The 22638-nt window shown below is 38.8% G+C and overlaps 1 protein-coding gene across 3 annotated transcripts in view; it reads left to right on the top strand.

The window, feature by feature from the left end:
• Positions 1-21678, top strand: part of MRPS27 (mitochondrial ribosomal protein S27) — a 43658-nt gene extending 21980 nt beyond the window's left edge. For 2 of the 3 annotated variants that reach the window (XM_054003109.1, XM_054003108.1), the window contains 7 exons: positions 10121-10235; positions 10733-10811; positions 12017-12132; positions 13604-13706; positions 15776-15918; positions 17067-17222; positions 21269-21678. In XM_054003109.1, coding sequence (XP_053859084.1) covers positions 10121-10235; positions 10733-10811; positions 12017-12132; positions 13604-13706; positions 15776-15918; positions 17067-17222; positions 21269-21508 — 952 coding nt within the window. In that variant the 3' untranslated portion in view covers positions 21509-21678. Of the gene's footprint in view, positions 1-10120; positions 10236-10732; positions 10812-12016; positions 12133-13603; positions 13707-15775; positions 15919-17066; positions 17223-19996; positions 20119-21268 lie in introns of all 3 variants that reach the window. The other variant, XR_008441235.1, reaches the window with a different exon arrangement.
• Positions 21679-22638: the final 960 nt, after the last annotated feature.

Genomic DNA, 22638 nt, shown 5'->3' with positions numbered 1-22638 from the left:
CTTTTCCCCTGCTTAAATTGGTTACTGAGATCCATTCAGTATTTGTATTCCAGAAGCACTGTCTTCCCAACACCTCTTTTGTGCTCTGATTGTGATGTGAAACTAACTCTGCAGAATAAACAGTTTGGCTTGTACAGTTATGTATTGCAGCCTTTGACATACTCAAGGCAGAAATACATCACTTACGATTGTGCGAGTTCAATTGTGATCAAACTGAAAAGTGTCAAGGGTTATGTCAGTCGGTATAATGTTACAGTAGTTTGAAGCTCATGTGTGATCTATTTCTGGGAGCTATTTTGTGAGCCATAAAGAATTTGAGTAAAAGAAATGGAAAATGCAACACAGTTACAATGCGGGTCTCAGTGATTAGGTCTCTAACAAAATGGCATTAATTTTGCCCCAGGTTAAATCGACACTGAATATTAGGCATTATTAAAAGTTGTTGTTTGCAAATACAATAATAGCAATGTCTGTTAAAGGCTGAGATTGTTTCCCTGCCATAAAATCAAGAAGTCATTATTTGCTTTTCTTGATAGCAGCTTTTATGCATACGCATAAAAGTAGTCTGCCTATTTAAAAAATGTCTTTCTTTAAAAAAAGAAGTATGCCTATTTAATATGGCATGAAAGGGGTATTCTCTCATACTTTAGGCTTAGTGCTAAAAGGCAGAAACACTTTAATGTGTGATGCACTTCCCTCTGACACTGAGCTTACACAGAGCTTAGAGCCACTGTTTTGTCTGCATGGAGAGCCCTTGGTGCTACATCTCTGTCCAGCTTGGTTAATGGTTACTAGAAAGCAAGCTTCATTGTGACATCCCTGCAGTAGTTGGTAGCTAAGAGATGGAGGTTTTCTAAAACATCTGTTGTAATTTATTTTTTAAAAATTAAGCCTAATGAGCTTTAAAGCAATTTTGTCCCTCAAATGGCATAAAGTTATCTGGCTGAAGAAAGTCCATGACACAAGTACTATTTGGTATGCAAAATATTTTAAACTTTCTTTTGAAATGGAGCTAGTGGGAGTTACCTTTCTGCTGGAAACTGACTTTCTGCCAGCCTTTAGTGGTCAGTCAGTTGGCAAAGTGAAGGGGATGCAAAGGTGATAACAGTAACTAGAAATTGCAAGCAGGCTTTTGCAAATGTTTGCTTTTTGTTTTGAGAAATGAGTTTATAACTTGTGTACTAGCTTTGAGACAGGTTTAATTTGTTCAAGTAATGACAGGTATAGCTGAGTTAGTAAAATGGTAACAATCAAATCAGAGCTTTACTCATATGTACCTTTTTTTTACAGCCTTGTGATAATCAGTTTTCAGAGATCAAGTAAAAGAATCAGCAGAACTGACCCTTTGAGCTTTAAAGCAGCAAGTCTTATCCTGATGCACTTTGGAATTGCTGAGAATAAAAAAAACTTCCCTGAAGCAAGAAATGTAGTATCTTGTATGGTTCTTAATTTGTCTGTTTTTGTATGCCAGGATACTGGAAAAAGATAAAATTAAGGGAAGAGTGGGTTTTAAATTAGACTTGATTGTGGTTGCATGGGGAAAAGGAAAGGCACTTAAGAGAATCTTATCAGAATCACTATAGCAACAGCTCACTTCATCATTCCCTGTGTATTTTCTGAGTCTGTGATACTTTCTATACAGTATTAGTGACATTTATATTCAAAACCAGTCATTTCAATTGTAAGTCCAGAACTGTTTGTCACAGAGAGCTGTGTCCCATACAGTCAATAGTTTGGGGAGATGTTGGGTTTTTCATGATTGTTATTATGACACAACCTTTTCTTCTTAATGGTCACTCTGAATGAATTTCATCTTTATGGTGAAAGTAGTATAGATTCTTCACGTGTGGGAGAAGAAAATTGGATTTTTCCTGATTGTCTTTTTTTAAAAGGAGTGGGAGAGGTGAAGGGTGGTGGGTAACTATTATCCTGGGAAAAGGCGAAAAATAAAAATATTGTATTCAAAAATCTGTTTAGTTGGTTTCCTTCATTGCAGTTCACTTCATCATTTTGTTAAGTCTAAAAAGGGGGTTGCTTTATTCTTAGTTTGCATTTGAAATAAAACTGAATGTGATAAATTTACTTCATGAGACTAAAGCAAGCATCACCACCTTTTCTTGGTAGCAGTATTCTTTCACCTAGGAGTCATGCTGAGGATCCCCAAGTGTCCATTTCTTGTGAGCTAGCTGGTGACCTTCCCTTTAACCTAGAACATGGAATTGTGTTGATACTGGATTTTTAAATGTTAAGGTCTTTAGCTTCTAGCTAGATAAGGCCTGTGACTGATGCCATCCTATTTCAGGTTAGGCATACAGAGCACGTTCAGCCAAACTGACACAGACTAGTTCACATTCTTCTTAGAAGTGAACTTCATTGGAGTTGTGCCAGTGAGTGCATAATTCTGAAGTACCATGAATCTTCATGACTAGAGTAGCTGTTTAGGAAACACATTTAGCAGCCTTGAAGAGTTTTCCCAGGGACTGAGTGTATGTTGTTTAAGCCTTGGCTTTGCTTTTTCAGTCTGAACTAATTATAATAAAGATTTGAAGCATTTAAGGTAAACCTGTAGGATATTAATCAGGTTGTCTGAAGGATTGCTGCTTTGTGCTTTGCAAATATTCCTAGGGAGGTTCAGGGCTGCTTGGTGTAACCTGCTGGCAGAAGGTTGGAAGAGCAGCTCCACTGCAGTTCTGTTATGCTGACTGCGTCTGGATGGAAGGATTGATAAATAATTTAGATATTTTTCAGGAATACCAGTAGTTGTTTAAAATACTGCAATACCAGGAATACCAGTAAATTGCTTTAAACTTTGCCATAGGCTCCTTATCTGTTGTATTGCTATTTCTTTTGTGATGGCTCTTAGGTCTATTTATGTGTAAGCAAAGCATTTCTTTCATGCTGTGGTAAACTGCTTGTCCATTCATACATTATTTTGAAATTTATAAAATTTATCTAGGATTTCACAACTCTTTGATCATACTGTTTTTTAAACTTTTAATGTAATAAGGCTTGTTACGTATATTTTACTCTCGAAGATGCCTTAAATTCATCTAAAGGAGGAAGAGCATTTAGTGATAAGAGGCTGACAGCAATGGGCAGAAAAAAGAAAAACTGTCAAAATAGCTAGGTCAGTAAAGAATAAACTACATCCTAGCTGGTATATGGTGAATGCTATGTGATAGTTACTGTTAGAAAGAGACTTTGAGGAACTGAGCTTTCTGTGCATGAATGTAGTTTTGAGCAATGCAATAGCTACCCTGAAACTACTGAATTTTCTCCCTTCAGTTGTTAGTAGAGGGAAGTTTCCCAGGTGATATTCTGTGTCTTCCTAAATAACTGTGTAGTAGGTACTTCTAGCCAAAATATCTTCTTTTCCAAATCTAGTCTTATTACTAAGCTTAAGGATTAAGAAATAGGTGAACTGAAAAGAAATAAAAACTTAGGTGATATAACGTGAAACAAGACATGATACTAAAAATATCCTTAAAGTCTCCTCCTCAGCCTTGATGTTTAACTGTGGTTCTGTACTGTAGTTTCTCCACATCTGATCATTTAGGTCTCTTTTGGGGCCATCGTCAGACATGCATTAGTGGTGTAAGAGCTCTGTGCAAATCTTGAACAAAAAATGTTGTACATGAAATATGAATTCATGTGGAGGTGGAAAGAGCTTAATTTAGAAGAATTAATTTTAGCATCAAAGCAATCAAATTAAATTAGTTCAAAATAAAAGACAGGGGAAAGTCAATAAAAACTAAAATAGAATAGGGGCTGAAAATGTTTTTTTTTTTCAGGGAGTCTGCAAACCAATTTTCTGCTTGAAAATGTGCAAGATTCTGCCTCAGCCTTAGACTGTGGTCTGTTACAGTTGTCATGTCTAATTTTTTAACTTATCCTATTACTGCTTTTGATAATCGATTTCTTATAGTACACATACTACTTGAGTTTTCTATTTCAACACAAAAGCAATGTGTTCCCTCTGGTTTTGAGTGTAGGCAGTTAATGTGTGAGGTATTTCCTATAGGACTGGTAGGTTTCCACGTAAAATTTTTACAGGATTTATACAAAAAGGAGGAAGGCTAAAAGGGTAGGCAAAGAAGAGATGGAAAAATAGAGTTCTGTTCATTTTTAAAAGGAAATTTCTGTCAATAATGATTGCTTTTCCAGGATTGTTTTCTTTGACACTGATGTATGAGCAATGCCTCTGGGTCCATTTAAAATGTAGATGATTTTCCCGAAGGCTTGTGGCTTGAAATGACAAACAAAGGGAGAGTTTTGGGTGACAGCCTTCCAGTTTTCAAGCTAAGCCTGCCTGGAATCCATTTGATCATTATGCGCTGTAGCTGAAAAAATGTGCCTGGGAAGAAAAAAACATGGCGTTGTTAATATGCTTCTCAGCCCTGTATGACTCATGTAAAATGTGGAGTTGCTTTGGATTCATTCCATTGAGATAGCGTCTTCCTGGTTTGCAGTGATATTTCCTATTATATTTATTAATTTTAAGTCTCTTTGCATTTTATGTTGGACTTTGTAAAATTTTAAGTGGATGAGAAGAAATCTGGCACTCTCCCTTCCTGTTGAAAATACATGAACATGCGGACCCATGTTTCTCTCTAGTTTTAAAAGAAGAGAGATAGGAAGTGTAGGATGTGTGGATCATTACAAGATGCTTTATCATTATGTCAGGTAAAGGTGGAGAAAGGAAGGATCTCTTCATTCTGTTTCACAGATCAGGGGAGAATGGGGAAGAGAAAAATAGTGTTTTCCACAAGGATAGCTTTTGGGAGTACCAGGAATTGGACTGGCCCTTAAGAAAGCCACAGAGTACAAAATGGAATTTGTGATCAACAAAGAATGGGAACCGATATGCTGAGCTGGTTTTCCCTCTATACTACCAGGAAGAGTAGAGCACAGCTCTTCCTCATGATATGTCACTTCTACAGCACTTTCTCTTCTGTAGTGCAGCAAAATTTCCTTCACCATCTTCCTCATTTGTGACTGTCCCCAAAGCAATGAAGTGCCCTCTATCAACCTAGGAAAAAGAATGCAGACCAGCAAGGGGTGGTTCTGTTTGCTCTCAGGTTTGCTGCATTACTTCCCATGAGAAGACAGGATATGTGAAAGCAGCTGGAGTGCATCACCACTTGATGGCACAAAAAAATTGCAAGACTGAAATAATTTAATAGGGCAGGAATTCAGCTTTTCTGCAGTGTGTGAGGGCACCAATATTAATAAGTCATGCTTGCTGTAGTAGTACAGCACCCCATGAAGCACTCTCAGCATCTGTTAAACTTTTTTATTGTTTAGTTTCTGTCACACAGTATGAGTACCCCAGCACTGTGGAAAATAATGAGCAGTAGGGCTTTATGTGGTAACTTAGTGATCTGACAATGTAACCCTATGTACTGGCCTATTTGTGAGCAAGAGAATGTACTTGCTTGGCTAAATATGTTCTGGTTACCTTATACTGAGGCTGTACACTCCTTCTATGTCTTCCAAGTTATAATCATTTTGCAAGTACAAGACAACTGTTAGTGAAAATCAGGTATCTGGACTGCATAATTTGAACAAATTTTAAAAATAAGAAGAATTCTCTTGAGTATTGCATTGTCTGCTGTTAAATTCACAATGAGCTTGATATTTCAGGCTCCCCGTGTATTACAGATATTTCTGGTTTTATTCCCCATGGAGGCAGATGTTCTCATTCAGTGACTGGAAGGATGACCATATTGATTCTTTAGCCATTAACATTACAGTGTACCAACAGAGAGCTTCTCTTAATACTGTTACAGTTCCTTCTTGTTTTTTTCTGAACACATTATAAGAATCTTGGGCTTCTCAGGTTTTTTATTAGTTCTCAGAAAAATGTGTTTCAGCACCAGGCATCTGCAAGATAACCTTCTGGTCTCTGCATTAAACACACAGCAGTTGCTAGTGACTTCCTTTATTTAATTAATTCTGAATCCTCTTTTTTCTGTAGTTTTAACTTCATTCTGTCTTTTCATCTGTCCCTGAACATATTGCCTTGCTTAATTATATCCTGTTTGGTGGACAGAGAGAAGGAGGAGGATGTTAATGCTTGTCAAATGATGAGCAACCTCCTCATTTTCCTGATTCCATTTCAAATATAAGTGCCTGCCACAACAATTATCCCAGCATTAACAATTAAATCAGAAACAATTAAAGTTTGCTGTGTAGTTGTTTCCCTTTCACTTCCAATTCTCCTGCGACATCATGGATTAATGGAAGTGTCTAGTGTTGAGGGGTCTTCTACATGCATATATATTGCATTCATGCACCAGGCCCCCTCTTCATTCCCATGCAACTGACTTGTAATTAATTGTTAGAATTAACTAGAAAATTACTTTGTTGAGAAGAACTTGGCTTTTTATTTGCATAGCACCTAGGGCAGGCAGGACCTGATTTCACAGAATAATGAGGTTGAAAGAGACCTCTAAGATCAAGTCCAACCTATGCCCTAACACCTCAACTAGACTATAGCATAGCACTAAGTGCCATGTCCAGTCTTTTTTTAAACACATCCAGAGATGGTGATTCTACCACCTCCCTGGGAAGACAATTCCACTACTTTATTATTCTTTCAGTGAAAATTTTTTTCCTAATATCCAACCTATACCTTCACTGATGTAGCTTGAGACTGTGTCCTCTTGTTCTGTCAGCTGCTGCCCGATGGAAGAGACCGACCCCCACCTGTCTACAACCTCCCTTCAGGAAGTTGTAGAGAGCAATAAGGTCACCTCTGAGTCTCCTCTTCTCCAGGCTCCTTCAAACGTTGCTCACAGGGCTTGTGTTCCAAGCCCCTCACCAGCCTCGTTGCCTCCTCTGGACACGCTCAAGCATCTCAACATCCTTCTTAAACCAAGGGGCCCAGAACTGGACACAGCACTCACGATGCAGTCTCCCCAGCACCGAGTACAGGGGCAGAATGACCTCCCTGCTCCTGCTGGTCACACAATTCTTAATGCAGGCCAGGATGCCACTGGCTTTCTTGGCCACCAAGGCACATTTCTGGCTCATATTCAACCGGCTGTCGACCAGCACCCCCAGGTCCCTTTCTGCCTGAACACTGTCCAGCCACACTGTCCCCAGCTTGTAACATTGTAGGGGATTTTTGTGGCCAAAATGTAGAACTCGGCACTTAGACTTATTAAACTTCATGCTGTTGGACTCTGCCCATCCATCCAACCGATCTAAGTCTCTCTGCAGAGCCCTCCTTCCTTGCAATAGATCAACACAAACTCCCAGCTTAGTGTTGTCTGCAAATTTACTAATGAAGGACTCAATGCCCTCATCCATGTCGTCTATAAAAATATTAAATAGAACTGGTCCCAGCACAGAGCCCTGAGGAGCACCACTGGTGACTGGCCCCAGCTGGATGCAGCACCGTTCACCACCACCCTCTGGGCCCGGCCATCCAGCCAGTTCCTAACCCAGCGAAGAGTGCTCCTGTCCAGGCCGTGGGCTGCCAGCTTTTCCAGGAGTGTGCTGTGGGAGACAGTGTCAAAGGCCTTGCTGAAGTCCAGACAATATCCACAGTCTTTCCTGCATCCACCAGGCAAGTCACCTGGTCATAAAAGGAGACCAGGTTGGTCAGACATGATCTACCCTTCATAAACCCATGCTGGCTGGGTCTGATATCCTGGCCATCCTGTAAGTGCTGTGTGATAGCACTCAGTATGAACTGTTCCATTATCTTACCTGGTACTGAGGTCAGGCTAACTGGCCTGTAATTACCAGGATCCTCCTTCCTACCTTTTTTGTAAACAGGTGTCACATTGGCCAGCTTCCAATCATCTGGAACCTCGCCAGTTAGCCACGACTCTTGATTTGAGCATAAAGATCAGTATAAAAATCTTTATAGTAACATACATACAGTAATTATATCTGAAAAAACCTGTGGTTGTCATACACACACATATACACATGCAAAAATCAGTCCCAGCCCTATAAAAGCTGATGTGCAGATTTTTTACAAGGTTTTATAACATGCCTCTGGATTTTGTGCATATTGATTTCTGCAATGAGTGTTGATTGAGGATTGGCTTTATTCTCTTTCTAGGCTGCATTGTGTCCCTGTTAGGCCTTTAACTGTCGAAATCCAGTTTTACTTTGAAACCTAGAAGATTCCATTACAGTAAGCTTTACCAATCCCAGGGTGCAGGGAGTATTAGAATGCTCTCTCTCACTGTGGTGTACTCAAGAGAATAAACAGAGCTGTGAAAAAAGTTAAAAATTCAAATGCATTAAAAACAGCTGGTTGGGTTTTCTGTTGTTGTTTTTTGAATACTTGCTTTTCATTTGCAAAGATTGCATCAATAGAAAGCCTAACTATTTGAGAGCATCAGCATCACGCCTTTTGAAAGAAAGGTCTGTTGTTTTCCACTTGTGAAACAATATTAAGCATTTAATGAAACTTTAAAATATGTTGGCAGCATTATTGCTGGGTGCTGGTGTTCCAGCTGGACCCTTCTTAAATGGCTGGTGAAAGAGTCTGTAGCAATTAGATAATTTTTTCACCAAAGTATGATTAAATCCAAATTCCTGTAACTGAAAGCATTTGTCCATGACACTGGACTTTAGTGAAAGCAAATTACATTCTTGCTACTCAGTATTTGAACTCCAGAGAGAAGTAAATGGAAGGCAATTACAGCACCAGAATGCATGCTTGTAATTTAATATTCAAAGCATGCTTTTCTTTTGCTAGTAAATTCTAATTTAATGGGGAGGTTTCTATGCCACTTACAAACACTTACATTTAGACTCTGAAGTTGTTTAGATCCACTTTTGGCATGGCTGTCTTCTTCGTTCTGAAAGCTCTCTAGCTGCAGTACTTTTCCAAGCTTGGTCATGTGTGTAGCCTTCAGTGATCGACAAGAAATTTACTGAGGGGGAAAGAGGGTTGGTGGCCACATTAATCTGATAAACGTTCTGGAAAGCATGCTCACTCAGATGGAAGAGTCTACCCTGCCTCTAAATGGTGCTGCAGCTTGGCTTGGGGCTGCAAGCATCTGCACATGAGCTCAGCTCAGTCATTGGTGTTCTTTACAGAAAGTGGCAGTCACTTCTGTGCTGGGGACTGAGATCAGTTTTCGTTTGAGTTGAGAAAGACTGCATGCATCTCTTCAGATGGGGGTATGAAATTCAGCTCAGGACCAAGGCAGCAGTTCCTACCACTGAACTTTTAACTGATGCTTGAATGTTTGCCAAAACTAAAGTTCCATGTGCTTTTTGTTACCATTTGTTCAAATATAGAGCAAAATGCATGTGTCTGATTAAGGATTAAATGAAATTAAAAGTATTTAATTTTACAAATTGGTTGAGCACTGGAGTGGTTTGCCTTGGAAGACTGCTGAAGTTATGGCATGAGGTGTCTCAGAATAGATTAAACTGGTGCAGAGCAGCAAGGAAAGGCTTTCCAGCAGTTTCCCCATGCATAAGGTATGCCTCACTGATGAAGTATTTCTAAGGCAAATGGAGCATGCAGCAGCCCAGGGATGTCCTGTGCTGAGGCATAAGGAATTCTTAACTGGTGAAGTGAGACATGATTTAGAAAGGGTGAGAGACACCAGATTACACAAGCTCCAAAGTTTCAGATGCAGTTATATTTTGGTGTCATTCTGATACTTGCTGACATCATCAGTTGTAGCTCTTTGACAAGCACAGCAACATTATACATCAAAATGTTATACAGTGTAATCTTACACAATCAGAAGGACAAGGTCAAAAAATACTACAGTATTTACACCAGTCTCGGTTGGCCTTCATAAATATACCAATCTGTTATTTTTTGGTGTTCTTTTTTTTTCAATTAAAAAAGCAGTAGGCTTTCAGGGAAGTGAGAAGTTTAAATATTATGCATTTTTAAAAAGGTCAGGTTCCCCTTTGTACATACTATTAATGTGTCAAAGTTTTGTTTCTCTTACTTGAAAGGGCTATCTGTAGCTCTTTAGAGAGCGATGATTGACTGCCAAGTCAAACATGGAGAAATTTATATCTGAGTTCACGAATGGTTAGGTTTTGAAACTCATAGTTGGGTTGATTACAGAATTTGTTTCTGTGGTAGCAGAGTCATATTGTCACCAGAACTTTTTTTCATCTTTAGGTTTCGGCATAGCCCAAATTCCTGGTACTTAAGAGACTGGACCATTCACAGCTGGATCAGACAGTGCTTAAAATACAGCGCTCAAGATAAAGCCTTATACACAATACAAAACAAGGTAAGTTTTACCAAAAAATAGACACAAATATATTTGATCAGCTTTTGATTCAAGTGTGGCTTGACAGGGATTCCTGTTGCAGCCAGGTCCTGTAGACCGTAGTTTAAAGTTCAGATTTCTTTGTCAAATTACTATTCCACTTGAATTTTAGCGATAGCATTTTTACAGCTTTTAAGTTCTCTCTTTTCTCGGGAAGCTTTTTGGTTTTAAATAGTGTTGGTGTCCAAAACATGTTAATTGCAGGAGAGGCATAATAACGTGATAGGCAGTGCCATTCCTTGTCTGAAAGGCTCAGATAAAATACTAAAACAAATCCATTGCATCAGAAGTTGGAGGGCCTACATCACAGGAGCCATGTTAATCTCTCGTGTTGCTTGACTGTATATTGCATCAGTGTGCAGTGTCGTGGTTCTGCTCTTTCTGTTATCTGCAGCACTGCGCTTGGGAAGACTTGAACAGCACACTTGCACACAACTTCTTTTCCTTCTTTTCTTCAGGTTCAGTATGGAATTTTTCCAGATAATTTTACATTCAATATTTTGTTGGATTGCTTTATAAAGCAGAAGAAATATGCAGGTAAGAAAACACATACCAATACTGCACCCTTAGTTATATGCTCTTATGTTTACAGAGCTTTTTTTAGACTAAAATTTTGTAGCCATATTTTTTCTGAATTCATCATAAAACACAACTTCACCTTCCCTTGAAGGATTTTCTGCATGTTTTTCTCTCGTTTTTGTTGGGATTTTATTTGTTTTATAGTTTTGAAACTTGCATGATTCACAGTTTCTACTGTTATTAATCCTCTTGCAAGTGTAAACCATCTTCTTCAGTCTGACATATGTGGTAATGATATGATAGAACTTATTAATGACAATTAATTAGAGTGTTACCAGAATCAAAATGTGTGTTGATATTCATCTCCCATACATATTTAGCTGTTCAAAAAGCTACATATATAAACTATTTGTGTAGGCTTTCTGTACCTTTCATTATTGACTGTTCAAGTGTTTGGATGAGTCCTCTCATGTTTGATGACAGATACTAATTTTAATGACTGATTTTAATTTCGTTTCAGGTTTTCTAGTACTGTAAACTTGCAGTAAGGTTTCCTTTGCATAAAGCTCTTATAAAACAGATAATGGAAAGGAACTGAAAGATTTTGCTAAACAGTAAATTAATACATGTATTTTTTTTACTTTGGGACACACCCCCTCTAGCTTTGAATTCCCTCTTATTTTATCCATATTTCTTTTCTGTGTAAAACTGAAGGCCTTTTTCCAAACTGTCCTTCCTGACAGGGAGTGTCACTGGAACTACATTTAGAGCTCCTCTAGAGCATGTTTGCTGAATAAACCACTGTGACAACTCTTCTCATCCTTTGTACTCCTGTCACCCTAAGGCTAATGAAGTTAAGCCAGTCTTCTCTTGTTTGTAATCAAAACACAAGAACAAAGAAATAATTTTGTAATTTTTTTTTAATGATTGAAGAGCTGAGGAAAGAAGAGCCAACTGAAATGTGTAGAGCTAAGATGATTTTAAGAACTCCTTGGCTGTAGTTTCATGCTATTCAACCCATTCTTCCTTCTTGCAGTGTGTTTGAGCAACTCAAAGGAGTAAGAGTAATTCTGTAGGTGTATTCTAGTTGCAAGAAGTGTTTTACTTTCTGTTTAACTCTTTCAAAGCATACTGCAGCAATAAAACATCACTGAACATGAATGGGTGCAAAAGGAAGATATGTATTGGAAGCTATGCTGATTAAGTATCGTTTTCCTCCATAGAGGCTATGTCAGTAGTTACAGAGATCATGCTCCAAGAAAGTTTTGATGAATTATCAACACAGCTTCTTTCGCTCTATGTTTTATACCAGTACCTGGCAACGAAGTCTGAACATACGGTAAGCTGACCACACTCAAAGATACACAGAGCCTCTGCTTCCAAGTGTTGTGATGCAGTCAATTAGACATTCAATGATGAACATATTTTATATCCCCTAAGTTTCCCTGGGGAAAAAAATGCTCCATTTTCTCATTATTTTTGCAACTGCAGAAGAAAGAAAGAAAGGAAAAAAGAAACAACCAAGTACGAAAACCATCAAATCACTTGTTGCCCCCTTTGCTCCTTTCTCTGGAAGGGAGGGTGTGTAGGGATTTTCAGATGTAATGTATGGCCGTTTGAAGGACGTGAATTGCTACTTCAGTTCAAAGCAGACTCTATCAATTGCCACCAAAAACAATGTCACCTATTGTATGGGACCCCATTAAGCTGAGTATTGCTCACCATTAGAGCTTGATAATGGTCATGTTGCAGAATTATAAAGTATTTTTACTAGGTGTTTTAGTATCCCAATTGGTTTTGGGTCTTTTGCTTCTTACCGCATATCTGTTTTGGAATTAATTTTGTTACGTTTCTCCTAACTCCAAGGATTACGGGTTTATTATTTACAGCTTCCTTAGTTAAAGCCAGAATGACAGTTTAGGGTCTTGGAAGTGACATTATTCTACCTTTGCAGAAAGGGCTCAGTCAGTAAAGGGCTCAGCCATGATCTCTGTAGGAAACTATTTTTAATGTAGTTTGGCTCAAGCCTTCAATAGCATGTTGTCATCTATATAGCAAATGCTTGACGCCTCCATCTGTGTTACATGAAGCATCTTCCAAAATGCATTTTACAGGTGCCTTCAGGTTTTACCAAATTGGGTTGTAATTTGAGTTTTCACCAAAGAAGAGAAAAGCGCATTTACCATTTTGGATATTCTTTTCATTCCCTAGAAATAAAGTATGCTTAGTCTCTTGTATGTGAAAAGCAAAGGGATGAAAATCTCATTTTTCCATTGTGTTTGTCCATGTTTGTATATCCGTACTGTGGAGATGAGCATTTGTCAGTATTTGTAGTGTTTCGTGAAAACTGAATGTGCAAGCAAAGGTGGTGTTAACATAAGACATGTTTAAGGCAAGCTTATTTATGTAGCTGTGACTTATTTAATATGCATTTTGAAGTAATCCCATCCAAAGACAGCAATTAAATTATATTTTTATTTGTATACACCATTCAAAGTACCATTCAACGCCTCGTAATGCCCAGAACCAGTTTTCTGTGTTTGGTTAAGACGTAAGGGTAAACATAGGAAGAAGAACTTCCTCAAAAATTTCAATCACTCACATTTTAGTCTTCTGCAAAGAGAGTTGTTTCTCAGTACAATTCTTACTGTTCCTCAGGACAGATATACTGTACCTGAACACTGGGCATGTTTAATAATTCTTTACTTTATTGCTAAGATGTGGTGAAAGCCATGCATGCTGTCTTTGCTGCCATTTTGTATTTGTGTTTGATAAAGGAACACTTAATTAGTTGATACATTTATTTACAGTGGGAAGAAGAGAAAAATATTGGAGCTTCGCTATTGCTTACGGGTCTAAAGCAAAGTAACACTGTGGGTTTTAGTTCCCAGCTCTATGGCTATGCATTCCTTGGTAAGTTTTACCTCCCTCATTGTCAGCTTTCCCCTCTTGTCTTCAGTGACTGAATTAAATTGGCATCTTTGTTTTATTAAAATATAATCAAGGAGAAGGCAAAGGAAAAAAAGAAATAGTGGAAAGACAATTTCAGAGTTACGAGTGAACCTGTTTTGTAGGCCTGAAGGGTAGAACTGATTTGAATTTGATTCATCGGACAGCTTCAGAACAAGTTTTCGGGCTCCCTGCATGTTTGGGTTAGATGTTGAAAGAGAGAAGATATTCTAAATAACAGTGGGATTGGCTTGTTGGTTGACCAACAATTTAAGTACAGATTTCTATGACACACATTATAAGGTTATGGACAACAGAGTCTTTTCTGGTTAATGAGTATCTTAAAATAAACTTTAAACCTTATGAGATGGGAGAACACACCCTGGAAAACACTATGTTTAGAACTTTTACTAGTCACTGTAAAGTGAATGTTGGGGTTGTAAACAGCAGATAGCAGTGCTATATAGTATTAAAGAGAAGTTACAGTATATTCAGAATTGAAGGGAAGGGAAAAATTCTATAATTTCTTCTGACTCTTCAGTGGAATATGATACAGATAGGTTTTGTTCTTCTCTACAGTTATTTATTAGAAAGTAAGTAATCAACAATTTATTGTAAATTTTTGTTTCATTACTGCATTATTGACGGTAATAAAAAGTGAATTTTTTCTTCAAATGTCACCTCAAAATATGATGTGTGGTGGCAGAGTTAGGATGCTGATTTGTATTTGTCATGACTGTAAAACAAAAAGCTAACTTTCAGTCAAGAAGAGGGATAAATGTGAAAACAGGATTTTTCATAGTGCTGTAGTTTATAATCCACTGGAGATATTGTTACAAACAGGGACTTTACTGTCCAGTTGGTATTCAGTTTGGAGAGTTTTAAATGTCATCTAGATTGGTAGAGTAGTGGCTGAATTTCAGAAATGCACTTCACTCTTGTCTCAGAGCAATAGTGTTTGTTCCATGACATTGAATTTCAGTGGATCAAAAGCTATTTACTGTTATGTCACATATTCCAAAGTCTTGCCAACACTAATGGAACTGACCTCTTGAGAGGGAAAAAAATGTCTACAGGCACAGAGTGGCTTCAAGCACCTCAGCTATTTTAATTTAGCCATGGTCCATAGACTTTGTCTGTACACTTACTACCTTGCTTTTCCTAAACTGTTCTCTTCCATGTAAAGAGGGTGTCTCTCCTAGTTTTGTATTATAGCCAGAGTGCAGATTGAACTGGGAGCTTGGACACAACTCCTGTAAGCTACACTTGAAGAGGTATTATCTGTTACACTGACAATAACAAAATCAAAGCCCAAGAGTGGCAATCATTGTAAATTGCATCTATTACAATGCGATGTGTGTCTCCTCTATTATGCAGGAGTTTCATCATCTCAAGTAATTACTGTCAGAAGAAAAGCCACATTGCAAATGGTGCAGTACAGGTCCTGCTAAAATCAATAAACACCTTGTTGCACAGATTGTCTTATATCAAGAACCAGAATTTCCTTTTTGGCAGGTGTCCCATATTTTCTCTTAGGAAGCCTCAGCAGAAACAGGGGTAGTAAGCTGAGCACTTAGCCATAACTTGTGATGTTATGAGTGAGTAAACCCTAGAGGCCACAGAGGTAAATCTGGAGAATCAGATTTAGTGCACACATGCTCCATAGTCAGCTGAAAGCTAAGGAGAGATTTGTCTGAGATCTTCAGGCATCCTTCTACAAGCTGCTGTTACAAAGCCAGACAACCAGAAAACCTGGCCACTTTGATTTCCATCTGAGCAAAATTTCTGGGTGAGGGGGAATGAGGAGGTACCAGAAACATGCACATAATTAGATGAAGTTGAGCAAAAAAGAGGCACATTAATAAAATTAGAGCAATGGAAATTGTATCAGAAAAAATTTGTAGAAGTGTGGTGTTTTTACCACCAAAGCCCAGACACTTGCTGTTACTGCTAGAAACCAGAGCCAACCTGTACAGGTTCCATTACGATTCAGATATTGAAACACTTAACAGTAAAGTGTGTTTTTATCACAGGGAAGGTGGAGTTGACGGAAGGATTAAGAGCTGTATACCATCTAATGCCACTGATGTGGACACCTGGATATTTGAATAGAGCCTTGAAAGTGATGGAGAATGTGGCTTCATTGTCAGAGGACATCAAAATCTGTAAAGAGGCTGTAAGTATAAAGGCTATAATCCACTGAACAAGGGGAATTTAATATAAAACAGACTTCAGTAAAACCTGTGAATTCTGTGCCTTGTTAAGGAAAAGATGCCCTGCAAACTTCAGAGGCCTTTACAAGACAGGAGAAGTAATGTTTAGAACAGAATCAGTGCTTAAATTTATGAGCCAGTGATGATGTCTACTGGCATGTTCTTGGCAGTGAGTGTGTGCTGCTGCCACAGACCATTTAAGTAAGTTTTCTAAGCCTTGCCCACCTTAGAGACACCTGCATTTGTGTCACAGGGAACACGTGTCTGTAGGGATGGGAAGTCACCTTTGTTTCTCAAGTTTTTGAAACCACTCAAGAGACATATTTCTTAGCAGTGAGGATGAACTGTCATATCTTCTTACTCTTATGAATAATTGTATGTGTTCTGTGCCCTCACATGATGTCCTGAGTGGTACTGGTCCAAAAATCCAACAGAGTGATTTCTAGAATGTTTGTACTGCCCTACAGGGAGGATGGCTAGATTCGGTCCATTTATGAGGTCAGCACTACCTAAGGGATTTGGGGCTTAGGAGTGTTGTGGTGAATCAGGCTGATCCTGGAATCAGACAGCTTAGGAGTAACTTAGTATGTCACTACCACATGGGCTGGAGCATAGAAACATTACTGAGCTCTCTCCTTCTCTTCTTGGTACTTTTTCCTGAAGGTGTCCCTGATGATGGGAGCCTCCCTTTTGCTCATGTCACTACTAAACTTGCAGTCTCCCCTGACAAGCAGAAGTCTGGGGCACTGCTCAGCAGGTACTCCTACCTATTGCTCTATTTTCTGAAGCTTTTCAGTATGATACTGGACAGTCCAAGACCGGTCACATCTGCGACTTCCACCATTTTGCGTTACCTCTTCAGGTGTATGGTTTTGGACATATCTTTCTTACTTAAGGTCTGAAGAATTCAGCTTAATACAATTGTGATTTTTTGCTGCTTACAAACCCTAGACAAATTCAGGATTTCCTCATCTTGCTCTGGGTTGTAGATGAACATCCTGGTGCTGAAACAGGCGTGTATGTCTCTGGTACCATAGGTCCATGATGGTTGTGTTACTTAGATTGTATTCCCAAACTCTTGATTCTAACCATGACAAATGTGATTGTTCAGATTGATGCCTTAGAGACCATTTTGCAGTCTGTCCTTGAAGCCAAACCTGATCCAGAATCTGCTGAAGAAGCCAAGAAATTAGAGCAGAAGTCACAATCTACAGAGTCAGAAGAAACAGAGCAGTCTAAAGTACCTGAGTACTACAGCCGATTCAAGGTAAGACAGCTTAATTTCTCTAAATATTCTAAGCTGTGGTAGATCTCTGTGAGGCATACCAGAAAATACAGATGCTGACTTACTGTACTATGGCTGGTAGACTGACACCCTTTCAGTGCATCAGGAGTTCTGTTTGGCATTTTTGAAACTAATGTCACCTTACATTTCACTTCTCCAAACAGGAAGCGGCAGCCTATAAAGACATAAATGCTCAAGGCTACTTGTCTTTTGTCTGTCTGCTGAAATTTTATCTTCACATTTCATACATAAAAATGATAACTCCAGTCCTGTTTGCAAAAGTGGTATGTCTTTAGAGACCCATTATCTGACCTTGTGTGGGCTCATGCTCATTAAAAGAAATCGTAATGGGTGTGAGACTACCCTGAATTTATTGTCCATTTGTGTACATTATAATTATGTAGGAATGTTGTATCTTGTACTTTCAGACTGGAGAATTAAATCAGGTTCATATCAACTTCCTTTTATATTTAGATTGTTAACATCACACTGATGATAACATTAAGAAACACAGAAGGCTGTTCATTAGGGCACATCTATATAATAAGTGCATTTAATTTGATCATCTGATTTTATTTGATCACCTCAAAATTAGCTAAATGAGCTAATTTTACTTTATCAACTTCGTTTTGTGCTGTGGTAAAAATCAAGTACTTCAGGTTGAACCTTACATGGCTTACAGTTCCATGAGCAGTGCTCTTTCCATAACCCATCAGTTTCCATCGTTTCTGCTAGATGGGTGTGACCTTGGACAGTTGTGCTGGATACAGACTGTTACAAAGAAATTTCAGAAGTTAAAAGATTAGCATCTTATGGTTTCAGTTCACACACACACTTTTCTTTGCTTTAATTTTTACTTACATAACTTTGCTACTAATATTTAGATACTAAACTTGTGTTATAGGCAGTTAAAACTTTTTAATTGAAGTGTTTGGGAATCAGTGGGTGCTCAGCATGTGGTAATTAATGCCTTGATGAATTTCAGTGAATTAGGTAAACACAAGTGTCCTTTGAAGGAGGGAGTGAGAAATTTTTTGTGTATCTCTTATTGTCTATCCATTGTCTAGCCTTGAAGGAAATAATGCAGAATGCCCAAAATGAGGTCTGAGTATCAAGTTGGGGACTAGTGCCAAGAACCTAGTTTTCTTCTCAGCTCAACCTTTCCACAAATTCCATAATTAATCCCAATTCAGGCATTCCCTGGTGTGGCAGTGAGTGACCTTTGGCCAAAAATCTAGTCCCAGGGTTTAAAATCTGAACAGGAAAGTGTGAATATTTGAAAGACATAGCCACCACGTGACATCTATGCAGTAATAAGCCAAAATTTCTGGTTGTGTGAATGAGAAAAGGAGCTTGTGAGTTAGAATGCCATTTCAACTAAGCCTGAAGGAGTTCCTAGATTCTTCTCTCAAATCCATTAGGCCAGCCATAGTGGCTCTTCTCAGTTGTGTCCTGGGACACTTACAGGTGTAGTTCACAGTGCACCAGAAATCCTTCAAGATGAGGGAAGGTGGCAGCTGAGTCAACCTGGTGATGTGTGCATTCCCAGCTGCTGCCTCAGCACAGATCATCTGCCCCTTCTGTGTAACCGCAGCAGAGGGTTTGCACCTCTGGCACTGAGAAAAATTCACTTGCACTTTGTCCAGCCCTTTGTCCAGCCAGCATTAATTAGCCAGGATGTCCCAGTCTTTTTCCTTGAGCTCAAATCCAATTACTTCTGCCTCCTGCTCTCCCAGTTCTGCTTCACAAGTCATATGCCTCAGAATGCAGGCAAAAGCATATGGGTTTGCTCCAGATATACACATGCTCCTCCGTGGTACTCAATGGAATGGTCTCTGTGTCTCATAACAACCTTCAGAACAACCATTTGTAAAGTACCTGAAAAAGGCATGGAAGTCTAACAGATATGGATACTTGGCTTTGCTTCCACTAAAAAAAAGAGGACCTGAGGGCATTTGTCTCTTTCCAGAAAAATCTGTTAGAGCTGTAATCTAGACTCTGACACTCATTTGTGTTATAATTACCTGTTTTCAGATCTGTATGCTGAGGCTCACTGCTCGCTATAGTGTTTTTCGGGCAATTCTTTCCATCTGTGTCAATGATCAGTAGCCAGAAAACATTTTATCACATAAATGCTGGGAAAACCTTCTCCAAAAGCAATGCACCTTCTTCCCTAACTTGTCTGCATGCAGAGCCATGGAGACTGCTTATAAAAATCATTATTTAACCATTTAAGAATGTGCTCTTTTGGTGCCTGTGGGACATACAGCCTGCTTTCCTAAATCAGTATTATTAATGTATAAGAGAAGAGCAGGAAGTATCCCAGGATAGCAGAGATATCAGTAATGGCATAGGAGACAAGACCTGATAGTTTACAGTTTATTGCCTTTCTGTAGTTCAATTTCCTATGTTTAAGTTCAGCCCCTTTTCAGCACATCCTTGGTAGAGTTTAATAGGAAGAGTGTGAATGATTTAAAATAGTTTCACATCTAATCTATGAACATAGTTGTCAAATTTGTTCCCCAAACCCAAGCTGTACTGTCTCTTCATTTTTTTCACTGATGCCTTGTGTACCTACTGAGACTAAAATACCTAAATAGTTTATTGAGTTTGGTTTTAGTCCATTAGCTTTGAAGACATTGGCTTAGTCTTCATTCTTTATCATAAAATCAAAAAAGGGACAGAACCAAATATGCAAGCCACTCAGACCTTCCTGTGTAGCATTTTAAAGAATCTTTAATCTCCTGTCTGTCCAGTTCAAACCTCTGAGCTAAAACACAACAAAGCCTGCAATTGTGTTGGCTGAGGGAGAGAGAAGTGGAGAGGCCTCAGAGGGGACATGATAGTTTCCTGCCTAAAAACAAGGCAGAGCCTCCAGGTAGGAGCTATGGGGATATGCATTTGCAGATTATTGCCAGCCTGAGCTTGGGTAAGAGGAACACTGTGGATCAGCTGCATAGTATATAAAGTACTGGAAGTCTGGATATCTGCATGGCTCTAAAACTGCCATTTTGTTTGGAGGAGAATGATCCACACATCTTCGTTCCATTGTACTGCAATGCACAACAAGTTTCATTCAAATGAAGAAAATATGGATGTACCTTTTATTAGAACACATACTTACTTTAAACATTTTTGTAAGTGCTGGGCTGGGTAAAATGTTTTATTTAAGAGAAGAGTTGGAAAAGTGTGTTTTCACCTAATGAGTGAACAAGGGATAAAGAATTTTCCAGTCCTGTATAATCTCTGTGGTTGTGTATCTGCACATTCAAGGCAATTAATCAGAATGTTAAAGAGCCATCAGGCTAAAGATCACAGAAAGCCAGAAATAGTATCACTAGATGATTCAGCATCTTAAGTGTATTAACATTTTATGCTGCAGGAAATCTATATAAGTAAAGCTTAAGGAAGAAAACTGGAGTTCCTTTGTAAGGCTTTGCTCTGTTTCAGTGTAGAATATCCCTGAAAAAATATCACTTGCTTTAACAGTGTTGTATAATCTGTGTAAGTGTAGTCACACCTCAGACACAGTAAGTTGGGAAGAAAAATTATGGGAGTTGCTTAGTATGCAGTTAGAAGGAGAACATTTGAAGTGACATGGACCTGTTGGGAGGGATGCTGATGCAGGCAGCGTGGATGAAATCATGCAGTTGGTTTTAAGGCAAGACAAAACCAAATAATATTTATTGTGGTTGACTGGTCACCTGATCTTTGCTAATACCAGATAACTGAACTTGGAAAAATAAGAGAATTTGAATAGTTAACAACAATGAAATTTCATTGGTTCCGTTTTGTTGCTATAAAGACAAATACTCTAGAGGTTAGCATTTCAAGAAATGGTAGCAACTACTACATTGTAGTGGAATGTGTGATAATAACCTGGCCTGTATAGCAGCAGCAGCAGCAATACTACTACTACTACTACCACCACTAATAATTATTCAGTGATATGTTGGTTGCTTGTGTCTGATTGTTTTGTGATTGACTGACTTTCTCCTTGAAACTCCTACCAAATCTCTTTCTGACAGGAGCTGTACTCCAAACTGCATTCACTTGGCAAGGTTGAATCTGAAAGTCTGTTAACACTAACCACCCAACTTGTCAAGGAGAAACTGCCTGAATGTGAAGTGGAAGACATTGCAAAATATGAGCAGAACCTCAAGAAGTGGGAAGAACTACAAATACTTCTCATTGAGAGAGAGAGAGAGATGAGAGAACAGGCTAAGCAGGAAATGGAAGCTAGGAAGCTAGCTAAAGCATCTGCTTAGTACTGGAACTTGGAATGCAGTGGTATGCACTCCTCTGTCAGTGAACTGAAGTGCTTCCCATTATTAATATTTCACTTCAATCATGCTGCAGGTGTGACTGCTGTATGCAAATAAAGCATCCCATTTTCTCTGTTTCCTGAAGTAAAGCAAATGTGGTTTAGAAATCTTCATCCTGTATATGCTGTGTTTTCTTTCTACCATCAGCCAGGCAAGAGATGGGATAGAGACAACACAAAGAAACAAAGGCATAAGGAGTAGCTTGCCTGTGATGAAAGGTCTAGAGAGTGGAAAGAAAAAAAGAAAAGGGAAGAATTTTAAACACAAGTTGTTTCAGTAAGGGTTTCTCACAGGAAAGAATGCCTTTGCTATTCTGAACTGCAGACACTAAGAGGATTAACATATATTGATTGTTTTTTTTTTTTTCCCAACCCATTTGGAAAATTGAGGCTTCTGTGTATGGAGTAGGAGGGTAGGAAGCCTAACTCTAGGCTGTTTTTTAAACTATAAAGAGTTTCAGCCTAGTGAGTTAGCACTTGAACATGCATTCAGATGTGTCTTTACTGTAAGGATGTTAGAAATTTCTGCATTTACTGGTTCTGCTTTGCTCAATTTCTAGTCACTAGTGAAACGTGCAATCACCTCGGCACACACCGAGGAGCCTCATACTGCAGTGCACTTTCCTTTTATATTCTGGGCACTGTTTTGTGAGGTTTTTGACCTAATTCCCTTCATGGTCCCATGCCCCATTCTTCAGATCAGTAAAACAATGTAGCTATTCACAAGAGCACAAGGAAATGGCAAGGGAGGAAAGAATCATAGTGCAGTGATTGTGGTTGTGATGCATCAGCATCCATCCCTTCATACATTCCACTGAATCTTGTTAGCTGCAGCCAGCAACTTTTTGGAATGCATAGTGGGACAAGGTCCTTTAAAACAGGGAGACCTGAGCAACAGCCCTGCTCTAATTGCAGTTTCTTAAGGCAACAGCAACACTGTTGTCTCACTGTGCTTTACCACAGGGTCTAAATAAGCATTTCAAGTTTTAATGTGCATCTGTGTAGTTTTGCAGTGATAAAACTCACACCACAAACCCACTGTAAATCCAGTGAGAACATGCTGCAGACCTGTGA

The sequence above is a fragment of the Vidua macroura genome, chromosome Z (genome assembly GCF_024509145.1).
Source record: "Vidua macroura isolate BioBank_ID:100142 chromosome Z, ASM2450914v1, whole genome shotgun sequence".
In the NCBI taxonomy this organism is placed as follows: domain Eukaryota; kingdom Metazoa; phylum Chordata; class Aves; order Passeriformes; family Viduidae; genus Vidua; species Vidua macroura.
The sequence above is the reverse complement of the archived record's forward strand: the minus strand, read 5'-3'. Positions and strand labels throughout refer to the sequence as shown.